The sequence below is a fragment of the Sparus aurata genome, chromosome 1 (genome assembly GCF_900880675.1).
Source record: "Sparus aurata chromosome 1, fSpaAur1.1, whole genome shotgun sequence".
Taxonomy (NCBI): Eukaryota; Metazoa; Chordata; class Actinopteri; order Spariformes; family Sparidae; genus Sparus; species Sparus aurata.
Genome location: NC_044187.1, coordinates 25310580 through 25322587, shown reverse-complemented (window position 1 = coordinate 25322587; position 12008 = coordinate 25310580). Strand labels below are relative to the sequence as shown.

General features: G+C 39.1%; 1 protein-coding gene across 2 annotated transcripts in view; it reads left to right on the top strand.

Moving 5' to 3' along the window:
- The window catches only part of helz (helicase with zinc finger), a 63758-nt gene that overhangs the window by 9195 nt on the left and 42555 nt on the right, over positions 1–12008 (top strand). The window contains exons 2-12 of one of the 2 annotated variants that reach the window (XM_030417273.1): positions 1273–1518; positions 2067–2103; positions 2716–2840; positions 4802–4858; positions 5167–5215; positions 5470–5545; positions 8440–8638; positions 9268–9375; positions 9586–9727; positions 10232–10387; positions 10627–10897. In XM_030417273.1, coding sequence (XP_030273133.1) covers positions 1291–1518; positions 2067–2103; positions 2716–2840; positions 4802–4858; positions 5167–5215; positions 5470–5545; positions 8440–8638; positions 9268–9375; positions 9586–9727; positions 10232–10387; positions 10627–10897 — 1448 coding nt within the window. In that variant the 5' untranslated portion in view covers positions 1273–1290. Of the gene's footprint in view, positions 1–1272; positions 1519–2066; positions 2104–2715; positions 2841–4801; positions 4859–5166; positions 5216–5469; positions 5546–8439; positions 8639–9267; positions 9376–9585; positions 9728–10231; positions 10388–10626; positions 10898–12008 lie in introns of those variants that run through there. The other variant, XM_030417283.1, reaches the window with a different exon arrangement.

Below are 12008 nucleotides of genomic sequence, written 5' to 3'. Positions count from 1 at the left end.
TGTTGACTGTTTATCGACACAATAATTAAGTTCCTGTAGAAGAAGAATTTTCCTTGTAAGCTAGTGTTATATTTTCTGTCAGCCTTTGACTGTTGTAGGGCGTTTGGCAAGCCTCTCCATATTTCAAAGAAAGCGTTTTTAGTTTTAACTAATGGTTGTGTTTAAGAGGCATGGGGCAGTGGCAAAATGCTGCTGAAGTAGAGACAAAACAGATTTTCAGCATAGAGCAGCTCTGTGTCAGCTTTTATCTCTATAATCCACTGGCTGCTAGTGCTTTGTATGACCATTTTCTTTTAACACTGCAAGTTATAAGTAATATATAGGACAGGGTGTGTTCTTAACCGTGTAACAAAGTGGTTTAATTTCCTTTGAACTTTTAATTTGTGGTTTCAGAACCTTGTTGGTGTCTTCTAGGGATCAGTTACTGGTTAGTTGTTATTCGTTTATTAACGTTTACATTTAAGATACATAATAGCATAAGCTGTACTGAAGTGTCTTTCTCATCAAAAGTTGTTTTCTAAAAACCAAGCATCCATTACTACTGTTAACAACGCCTGATTTTCTTCAAAAATCTTTTCTTCAAACTCTTTAAACTTCTATTAAACTCAGAGCTTATCTTCTGTACTTTCTTTTTTTAGACAGGTTGACTAGTCCAAGTTTGAACTTGTTTTTCTAATAAAGAAATTAATTGAAAGTGACATCCCCAGTGTCGACAATGCACAGACAGTTTATTTTAAGACGTTATGGTGGTGTTGCATTTTGATGGTGTTCAACACAGCCAAATAAATAGTGTCTAAATTGTAATCATAATAATCCTTTCAGTTGTCAGTCTGTAACAGCAATCATTGTTATGAAAGGGCGTCATGAATATATATATTTTTTTATTTTTTTAAAGATTTTTTTAAAGATTTTTTGTGGCATAGACATCTTTTATTAGCAGTAGACAGAGAGGAAACATGGGAGAGAGATGGGGAGGTGACATGCAGCAAAGGACCCCCGGCCAGAATCGAACCGGGGTCGGCTGCGTTTTATGGCATGCGCTCTAACCACTCGACCACCTGCGCGCCATGAATATATTTCTCATTAAAAGGGATGCCAATCCAGTACTATTCTGCAAATTTGCAAGTAACCCCCTCCTTAACCCAATACATGTCCAGGGCCAGATTTTGCACTTTAATCAGGTCAGCAGTGTACAAGAGACGTGGACAGTTTTCTCCTATTGTCCTACCCTGCTTCAAGTGATCACATGATGCATTTCCTTTTGCCTTCCAGACGTTTTGTCCCTAAGTCATGGCGGACAGGAGAGCGGAGAAGTCATGTGAAGAAGCCAGCAGATCGTTAACAAGGCGGGAGTACGAGGCAGCAGTCGGCCACAGCACGGATGCCCTGGTGGTCCTTGCACCCCAAGCCCAATCTTCCAGTGTCCCTGTCCCACCGAGCCCTCCATCCCTTGTCGCTACCACCGGGCCCCTCCGCAGCCGTGTCCTGCTCTACCGGATCGCTGCCTTCTTGCAGCTGGTAAGGACAATGGCCATTAATGCATTGTTGGTGCTCTAGCAGGCCTGCAATACATAGTCTAAGATGATAATCACTCTTTTCCCTCCTTCATTCACCTTATGTATTAGGTCAGTATATCACAGTTATGCCAGAGGGAGGGAGGGATACATTTCTTTGAGAATTGTAAAAATCATATCTTTTAGACGGAACTCGGTCTGAACATTATTTCTCCTATCCTTTAGTTATACTTTACACTCTCATGATGTAGGTTGATTTTTGTGCTTTAAATTCACTGTTGTACTTCTAATCTAAATTACCTTGAAGAGAAGGTTAGAAATGAGAACAATAAACCCCACTTTCTTCCTCCATCGTGCTGTTATGTTATCTTCCCAGAGCACTAAAATTACACCAGTTACTTAAGCCCTAAGATTATGGAAACTACTTAAGTCTTATAATGATAGTGTTAGGGACTCCGCTGTGAGGCAAAGATAGCCATTCTTGGAGCTCGTGTAAAGAACTCCCATTTGTTATGGCTGCCACTTTTCTACATTTTCTTCTTCTGCCAACAGAAAAACTATGATGAAGCAGATGAAGACTGCAAACATGGTGAGTAGCAATTCAAATTGGAACCATCTGCTGATATTGTATACAGCAGCCTTGTATGTTGTAATCAAGTGGCAGACAAAGTGTGCTGCCAGGGTCACGGAAGTACTAAGTTGTAACATGTCTTAGTCTCAGTGTAGCAGAGGAAACCTTACATTTGGGCTAACTCTCTTTGCAGAAGCCAAGCAGTTTAGTTGGTATCAATTTGGTTAAACCATCGCTTCAAGTTAGAATTGAAAGAAAAGAAATGTTTGGTTCAGGAATTTGCCTCAGTCATTCGACAAAAGGGAAGTAATGTCTAGGGTCATGCATATACCCCAGTGAAGATAAGTGATTAGCCAAACTATGGTAAGCTGGTTGAAGAATGAACATGCTAGTCAAGTGTCCAGTTTGTTCTTTTGAAATCTTTTGCTCCTTATGTTCATTTTTTACTCGTGTGATCCACTTGGACTACTTACAGTATAGTCACTTTCATCTTAAATATTGAAGAACTCACATTTTCCTTTTATTGTTTACAACATTTGTAAGTACAGTGATCTTTTGAACAGCCCCGAAACAAGTTAACAGAATGTACTGCACTTACTTATTTCTCTCCCTACCTTTATCCTGTCTTAGTCCTGGCAGAAGAGATTGCCAGAGGAGATGGTTCGCTACAGGCCAGCTTACGCTCCATGCTGGTGGATGGCAGCCTACAGGAGGTGGTCAGCATCCTCTCTAAAGCCTTGTATGGAGAGCCAATGGTATGATTAATGAACAGTGTATACAAGATATGCATAGAAACAGTCAGCCTTCATATAGACTTTAGTTAGAATGTTATTCTTAGATATTATATAACCTGAAATTCAAAGGCCAATTCTTTACAGAAAGATCACCTGCATTACGTAGCAGACAAAAAAAATGTGCAACATCTTTATGCTCTAAGCTAGGCTAATAAATAAAACTGTTTATTTTAATTTTTGATCATTACAAATATGCCATGTTGTTGGAAGTAGGAAATAGTCATACAGTGAGGGGAAAAAAGCATGTATAGAGATTAAAAGATGTTACTGCATTGAGATACATCGTAACCCTCTGAACCGGAATTGAATAATGAGGTGCCTAAAGATTCTGTGCCCTAGTTAATGAACATTACTGACTTGCAAAAGGATCTCTTGGATGCTCCAGTAATATCAGCTAGCGTGAATTTAGGGATTAAAGTAGTCATGCTGCTCACCGTTGTACATTAATGACCATCAAATTTAACAGATCTTTTTCAAAGCAACGATTTGTGAAATAGGAACATGGGGAGAGGAAACATGGCCTGCAAAAACTAATTAAAGCTGTTTTCAGGCTTATCCACTTAGTTTATGTAACACAACTGAAGAAGAATGGACTGATTTAGTATTGATAAACAGCACAAACCTAATGCTGGAGAGAAGGGCTTCTGAATTAACAAAGTGTCAAATTAAAATAATGCCTAAAATGAAATAAAGTGTACTGCTCTACTGATAATTTCAGGCAGACAGAGGGTCATTCTGTAGATCTTTTTCCACTTTTTCTCCTGTCTCACTTCTCCCTCCCTTTGCTAATCCTAACCGCTGTCTTCATACATCAGCATGCCTTTTGCTGCCAAGGTGCCTCCTCCAACTCCACTCTTCTCCTTTCTGCAACCACATCCTGGCCACTGTAACACACACACATCCACTGACTCAAACACAGAACCAAGCACGTATTCAAAGGTTGAACTTGGCCCCAAGGTGAGCCAACATTTTATGCAAGTGGGACAAAGCTGTTTGCTAGGCAGGTCTCTGTCTCTCTCCCTTTTCGAAAAACTCAAACATTATTCTGATACTTGAGTTGATTATTTCTCTTCCTCTGATGCCCCCCTCATTTTTTTCTCTCAGTTTTTCACTCATCATTTTAACCCTCTCATTCTTGGTGTTCCCTCAACTCCTCTTCATCCTCCCTTTTTAAAAAAAAAAATATTTTAATGTCAACCCAGGTCTTGTAAAGATATGCTTGTGTGGACTTGATCTTAGCCACGCGCTGCTGGCACTCCTCACCTAGTGTAGTTTAGCTGTTACGTGGAGTGTCAGACAAATGTTTTGTCATTTGAGATCTATCTATCTATCTATCTATCTCACACAGCTGTAAGGATGTAGCCAACTTTTTTACTTAAATTTCATTCAGTAAATCAGAGATAATCTTAATATCGTTTTAAAAAACTTTTTTAGCTTTTGCTTAACCTACCTCACAGCTGTCAAATGACACACATCAGGCTCTGTGCCTGTGTTTGGATTCAAAAAACTGGAAACTACAGAAGCTCTGCTGAGATCTCACATGCTGATGCTTCTCATTTAAAAGCTTTAGTGGAGTATCATCAGCAGGGACAAAGGACACAGGTTCAGTATGGCCTTTTGTTAATGAAAGTCTTGATCTTTTATGGAAAAATACACTTATATCAGTATTGGATCATAAAATGTGCTAGAAAATGTCTTAGTTGTCACCACTTGAGACCCTGAAGATTAATTGCATTTTGCTAGATTAATTTCAGTAGTCAGAGACAGTTACTGGCAGGAAATCCACCCACTGAAAAGACAAGTTGAAAAAAAATGTTGGGATGTTTATCCCAAAGTGGCAGGCTAATTGTAGCACAGACATTTATTGAAAACACTAATTACTGTTGTTTTAATAAAGATCTTTGTTTTTTCTTCTTTCACAGAATGGCATTGTCGCGAAAGACCTCAGCAGATTAAAAATGCTGTTCTCAGAAATTGAGGTAAATGTCTCTGGCTGGAACTCTTACTGTTCTCATGCCTCTTGGTGCTTCTTGATTTTACAGATGATGGTGTAATGCTTGCAGGCGAGAGTCATAAAGATGACTAATGGCCTGATTCCAACACTAACTTAATTATTATGTGCTCCTCTGCCTAGCTGGTTTCTGTTGTGGATTTATTACTCATTTGTCTCCAAGAACTCTTGTGGTCCAATTGCATGTATGGCTATGTTGGTAGTTGTATAGTAGATAATAGTAATAATCTTTCTGCCCACCTCCAACCACCCCTGCCCCATCTTTCTCTCCCTCAGGCTATAAATAGGGAGATGGCACCAGAATACACAGATGACCAGGAGGAAGGTGAGCAAATCTGTAGCATGACTTGTTTTCAGTACACCCCTTAATGTGAATAAAAGGAAAGACAATGTGTCTGGTACCCCAGATTCACTTGTATAACTGCAGTAGGTATTATTTGTGTTAAAGTCTTTACTTTGCCAGTTGGCACCCTGAGCACATTGAAAACAGGTTAGAAGCTGGCTGAAGCCCATCTTTATAATGTTTTTGAAGGCTTTGGCTCAGTGTCCTATTGACCACTTGGCTATGTGTATTGACAGAGGTCCAAGATGGCTGGCAGTTCCGGCCTCCTCCCAGAGGAGTCACCAGCAGTGAGGAGTACACCCTCTGTAAAAGGTAATGCAAACTGTTTGGAGAGGTTTGAGTAATGAGGGATTCATCTCTCATCCAGGATCTTGCAGAGGAAAATTAATTTGGTTTATTATCAATGACTAATATAACTGTCGGGAAGTAATGATAACATGCACGCTGAAAGCCATAAAATTATGATTTACAGTAGTTAATTTTCTCTCTCTTCACATTGAAGGAATCCATTTACAAACAGTAGTGTACATCTATTGAGCCTTAGATTTAGTCCTGTTATCTCTCTCTGATTTTGAGTTTCTTGTGGCCTGAAGTATATGTCCACCAGACTATTTAATTCTACCTGGGTTAGACAGATACACTGCCTGGCCGAAAAAAAGTCGCCACCAAAAAAAAGGTCACACACACTAATATTTTGTTGGACCACCTTTAGCTTTGATTGCGGCACGCATTCGCTGTGGCATTGTCTTGATAAGCTTCTGCAGTGTCACAAGATTTATTTCCGTCCAGTGTTGCATACATTTTTCACCAAGATCTTGTATTGATGATGGGGGAGTCAGACCACTGCGCAAAGCCTTCTCCAGCACATCCCAAAGATTCTCTATGTAGGGCCCTATGATTTCCGCGATCACGGAATTGCGGACGGAATCGCGGAATTGGCCGATTAAAACGGAATCTACTTTTTAACACGGAATATCACGGAATTTGACATAATTTCACTGAAATGTTGTTCTCGTGTGGAAGAGGAACTTTTGTCTGGGGAACACTGCACAGGGGGAACCAAATCTGGGTGGCACAACAAGTCGCCGCCGCCCCCCTCCCCACAGACTTTGCTCCCCCGTCAAAAAATTGCAAGCATGGCAAAGTGGCTGCCCACGGCTCCGTCTTCGTCGGCGAAAAAGCTGAGAAACTTGACATTTACCCCTCAGTACAGAGCCGAGCAGTTCCCGAACGACTTGTATGTGTCAGGTGAACTGTTGTTTTGCAAAGAAGCAGACCTGAGAAATCATAATTAAAGGTGTAATGCGTCAGAGTTAGCCACTGTCCGATTCATATTATCGGCATATAATACCAGAGTGACTGTTAACTGCTGCTAACAGTAGCTGCTGTTAGCTAGCTAGCTCCGTTAGCCACAGCCCTCTTAGCTGAGCTCTGCCTGGGCTGGGAGGCTTTTCTGGATCTGCCTGAGAGCTGACCATGTTTTTATTCAATGAAACCCATAAAAACACAAAATATACTACTGTACGAAGACACGATGAAGTCAAAATATTTTTGATGCACTTTACTGTACTGTACGGTACAGTATTGAGGACATATGTTTGTCCCCTCAATTAATTTAAGGTAATTTCTATTTAATTTGTGTACATTTGAGTTATTTACATTGAAAACACACTGTTTTTAGTAGTATAATAAGAGTAAATCAGGATTCCCAAAAATTAAAACGGAAAAAACGGAATTCCCAAAAATTTAAACGGAAAAAACGGAATTTGGGAAAAAATAAAACGGAATTTGGGAAAAAATAAAACGGATTTCATAGGGCCCTATCTATGGGGTTAAGGTCTGGACTCTGTGGTGGCCAATCCATGTGTGAAAATGATGTCTCATGCTCCCTGAACCAGTCTTTCACAATTTTAGCCCGATGAATCTTAGCATTGTCATCTTGGAATATGCCCGTGCCATCAGGGAAGGAAAACTCCATTGATGGAATAACCTGGTCATTCAGAGTATTCAGGTAGTCAGCTGACCTCATTCTTTGGGCACATAATGTTGCTGAACCTAGACCTGACCAACTGCAGCAACCCCAGATCATAGCGTTACCCCAGCAGGCGTGTACAGTAGGCACTAGGCATGATGGGTGCATCACTTCATCTGCCTCTCTTCTTACCCTGATGCGCCCATCACTCTGGAACAGGGTAAATCTGGACTCATCAGACCACATGACCTTCTTCCATTGCTCCAGAGTCCAATCTTAATGCTCCCTAGCAAATTGAAGCCTTTTTTTCCCGATTAGCCTCACTGATTAAGTGGTTTTCTTAAGGCTACACAGCTGTGCACTCCCAATCCCTTAAGTTCTCTTCACATAACATGTGTGGAAATGCTCTTACTTTTACTATTAAACATAGCCCTGAGTTCTACTGTTGTTTTTCTACAATTTGATTTACCCAAACATTTAAGCGATTGTCGATCACGATCAATCAGGATTTTTTTCTGGCCACATTTCTTCATCGAAGACGATGGTTCCCCACTATCCTTCCAGTTTTTAATAATGCGTTGGACAGTTCTTAGATGTTTTCTCTGCTTGATGCATGTCAATGATTTGACCCTTCTAAAACAGACTAACATCTTTTCCATGACCACAGGATGTTTCTTTCAACATGGTTGTTTAAGAAAGAGAAGCTACTCATTGCATCAGTTGGTGTAAATAACTTGTTGCCAGCTGAAAGATAATCGTCCATGCAGTAATTATCCAATAGGAGGCTCGTACCTATTTGCTTAGTTAAATCCAGGTGTCGACTTTTATTTTGGCCAGGCAGTGTATATTGGCCTATAGGCATTACAGCCTTCTCTTTGCCTTTCATCTAGAAGTGTGCTGTCTATCTACTTCCTGATTGTGTCAAATGTTATAAGCTGTTATAAGGATTTTCTGACATGTTCAGTGACCATTTAGAATAAAATAAAAAAAAAAACTCAAATCAAGCATTAAATTATATATGATTATAGTTTGGTTAAAATAAAAAATGAACACCCTAAACTTTTTTTTTTTTACAGATTATTCTTTATTGATCATGCACAAAAATGTATTGCAGTTCTTGTGTTTTCATGATGAAAAACAATTAATTCGCATCATCTCAGATTGTTTTTGAATATTTGATTCACTGACTAGTCGTTTGAGCGTTACTTCAGTACACATCTTGTCTTCGCTGCAGGTACTTGGAGCAGGGTCTTTGCCGGTACGGGGCCCAGTGTACGTCAGCCCACTCACAGGAGGAGCTGATGGAGTGGCAGAAGCGCTACGCATCACGCCTCATCCGCCTCAAACAGCAGCAGGAGAGCAAACATTTCACAGAGAACTACATGGAGACTCTGATAGAGAAGTGGATGAACTCCCTCTCACCGGAGAAAGTGGTGAGTGCACGCAAGTTTAAAAGTAGTTCAACAGATAGAAAAAACAGCCCCATCCAATCACATGCCAAGGTGAGGGGTCACTACCTAGAAGGGCTGCCCATACAGAAACTTGTAGATGGGTACTGTGGCTAAAATTTGGCTTGAAATAGTAAAAATGCTTATGATGATAAATAATACAAATATAATAATTGAAAGTTGAGTTTTTCATTAAGCAATCACAGAAATCACATTTATCCGGACTGTGTAGGCATGGCACATCACATGACATCTCCCTTGTTCTGATTTTTTTGTTTCAACATCCTTAAATATGGTCTAATAATACACTAAAAAGTCCATTGCATAATATATAGTTGAGAGAAGGGCTGCACAATATGGTCAAAAAGTGATACTGCGATTGTTTTTGACCGACATTAGGATTGCGATATAATTAATGATTATGCTATTTAGATATTGCATTTGATTATACTGTGATTTTGATTATTTTGCGATTAATTGTGCAGCCCTAACTGAAAGTCTGGAGTAGAGTCCAGTTGCAATACACTGTAGCCAGACTTCTTTTTGTACAAGAATTTTTTTGAAAATATTTGCAGCAAAGATTGTGTTTAAGCATGTGTGTTTTTCTTTTCTAGCTAAGTGACTACTTGGATGGAGTGAATGTTGAAACCAACTCCAGCCTCTCTGTCACTGTCTCCAGCAAAAAGTCTGCCCACTCATGGACCTTCTCCTTGTTGTGCAAGGTAGGTTGAAATGTTGAATATTGAGCTTGTGTACATATTTAGATGTTTTCTTTGATCATTTTTACAGTAGGACACAGATTTTATCAGGTAGTATCCTTAACTGCAAACCTGTGCTTGCTGGTGGTCTTAATCATCTTTCGTAATTTTGTAGTTTGGTAAAGTGTAATGTTAGATTTCTGATTATCTTCCCATCTCTGTCTCCTTGACCAGCCGGCTAGAAAGCTGTTCCGCATCGCGCTGCTCTATGATGCCCACCGACCACACTTCTTCATCACTGGTGTGTCAGCTGGGGATAGGCTACAGGCACTCCCTAAAGGCTGCCAAGAGTGGACCCCAGGGGAGGAGACAGCAGGTATACCTATTTGGAAACCAGGGATTGGATTATCATTTATACAGTTATGTTAACATTGCCCTAGCATTTTTAAAGGTGTGCTCTTCTGTCCATCATTATTTCCATTTTTCACAATTGTGTTGTCACACATGATTAAGCTAGTACTGAATCACGTGACATGGCCACCGTGAGTGTTTGAAGTTTACATTGAACTTTTTGTGACTGCCCAACTTTTCTGATTCTCCGAGCTCTACTGGACAGATTTGTATTAAAATTTGTGATATTTTATTCAAGTTTAAGGAATTATTTTAATTAAATATATTAAATTTAAAGCTATAAATTTTTTCATACAAAACGGTATTTTTGGAAAAAAATTTCTCTGTAATTTGTAGGCAATTGGAAAATTGCTTTCTTTTGTTTCCTTTCATGTCAATGAATGTTACAGTTACATCTCTTTTTTTGTATTTAATCTACAGCAGATTGCCAGTTAAAATGCATTTACATTAGACTTTGATCTTCTGACAGTGGCAGCAGACAATGGTCTGGACCATTGTGTCTACAAGGTAGGAGTGGGCTTCAGCACAGAAATCTTCGGAACCTTCCGACAAACCGTTGTTTTTGACTTCGGATCAGAGCCTGTGCTGATGCAGCGGGTCATGGTGGATGCTGCCTCCATTGAAGGTATGCAAAAAGAAAAAAAAAAGATTTTTCAATAAAAATGTGTATTTTTCAACATCAGTGTCAAATTAAAGATTGTTTTCCAAAGATTGGAAGGAGATGCTTCTTTATGATGTATTTTGTAGGGTTATAAGCCTTAAAACAATTAGAAAGATGATTATTTTATGCTTAGTTCACAATATGTTAAATAAACCCTTGCAGTTATAAATGCTTCCAACCACCTTGATGTCCTTTGTTCTCAGACCTAGAACACCTGATGGCAGCCAGGCAGCAGCTCTTGTTGACTGCAAAGCGCTGGGACTCCTCCTGTAAGACCATCGTAGAATTCACTCCTAATGAAACGATGGCCGAACTGGAGCGCAGCCTCCTTGCTCGCTATCAGATTCCTCTGTCAGCTGACCAGCTCTTCACCCAGTCAGTCCTGGACAAGACTCTCACCAAAGACAACTACCAGGCCCGCCTGCATGACCTGCTGTACATAGAGGAGATTGCACAATATAAGGAAGTTAGCAAGTGAGTATTTATTTTTCAAACCAGTATGGGTTTCTTCTTACTGGGAAAGGTAAAGTAGGTTTTCAATATCTGTGCATAAATTCTGAGTCAGAACTACAGTGGTTAATATTTGAGTTTTCAAAAACTATGCATCAGCTTAATTTGAAAATAAACTAACTTCTTGAATATATTAACTTGTATATATAAATTTAAAAAATGCAACAAAATTATTCTCAGTGTTGTAAAAAGTCCCCAAAAGTCGTACTTGCGTGAAAGTAAAGACGTCATATTAAGATATTACTTGATAAATGTGAAAGTCACCATATGAAAAGTACTTGAGTAAAAGTATCAAACTATCTGATATTAGATGTATTTTGGTATCACAAGTGAATTATACATGTCTTTAATTGTATGTATAGACTGTTATTATGCGTCGACCAACCTACCCAGCTTATTACCAGATTCGGTTTTTAAACATTTTTCTGATAAACGGAATCAGTGCTTTTTTTCAACTTTTTTTTTAATATGATTTCCGATTTAAAAAAAAGATTATTTTGAAAATGGCTTCTTGGAAACAGTGAGTCAGGCAGGTAACTAACTGGTAACTAATGTTACCAAATAAACAGAGAGGAGTCAAAAATAAAGTATTTACCTCCAAAATGTAGTGGAGAAGATATAAAGTAGCAGAAAATACACATACTCAAGAACAAGGACCTCAAAATTTGACTTAAGTACAGTACTTGAGTAAATTTACTTGGATACATTCCATCACTGATTACTTACATATTATGCAACTTTTAAGTTTTGCAATCTTTTTGGCCATATAGGCCAACATATACAGTGAATTGGAGTATAAATCTGAACACGTGTAAAACGATGCCTTATATGGCATGAACAATAATGGATGGTGATATTGTACCCAGGTGGAAACTGACTGAAACATTTTCAGAACTTTATTGTTCCAACCCCGACAAAGTATGTCAGTATGTTGGATGATATGTATGGGAATTACATACAGTGTTGCACATTTTATTGTGCTGTACATGGAGCAGAAATCTAAATATACAGTCACATCTGATATGTGTTTATCTGCATATGTCCTACACATGAAGCTAATTTAAAACCATAGCCT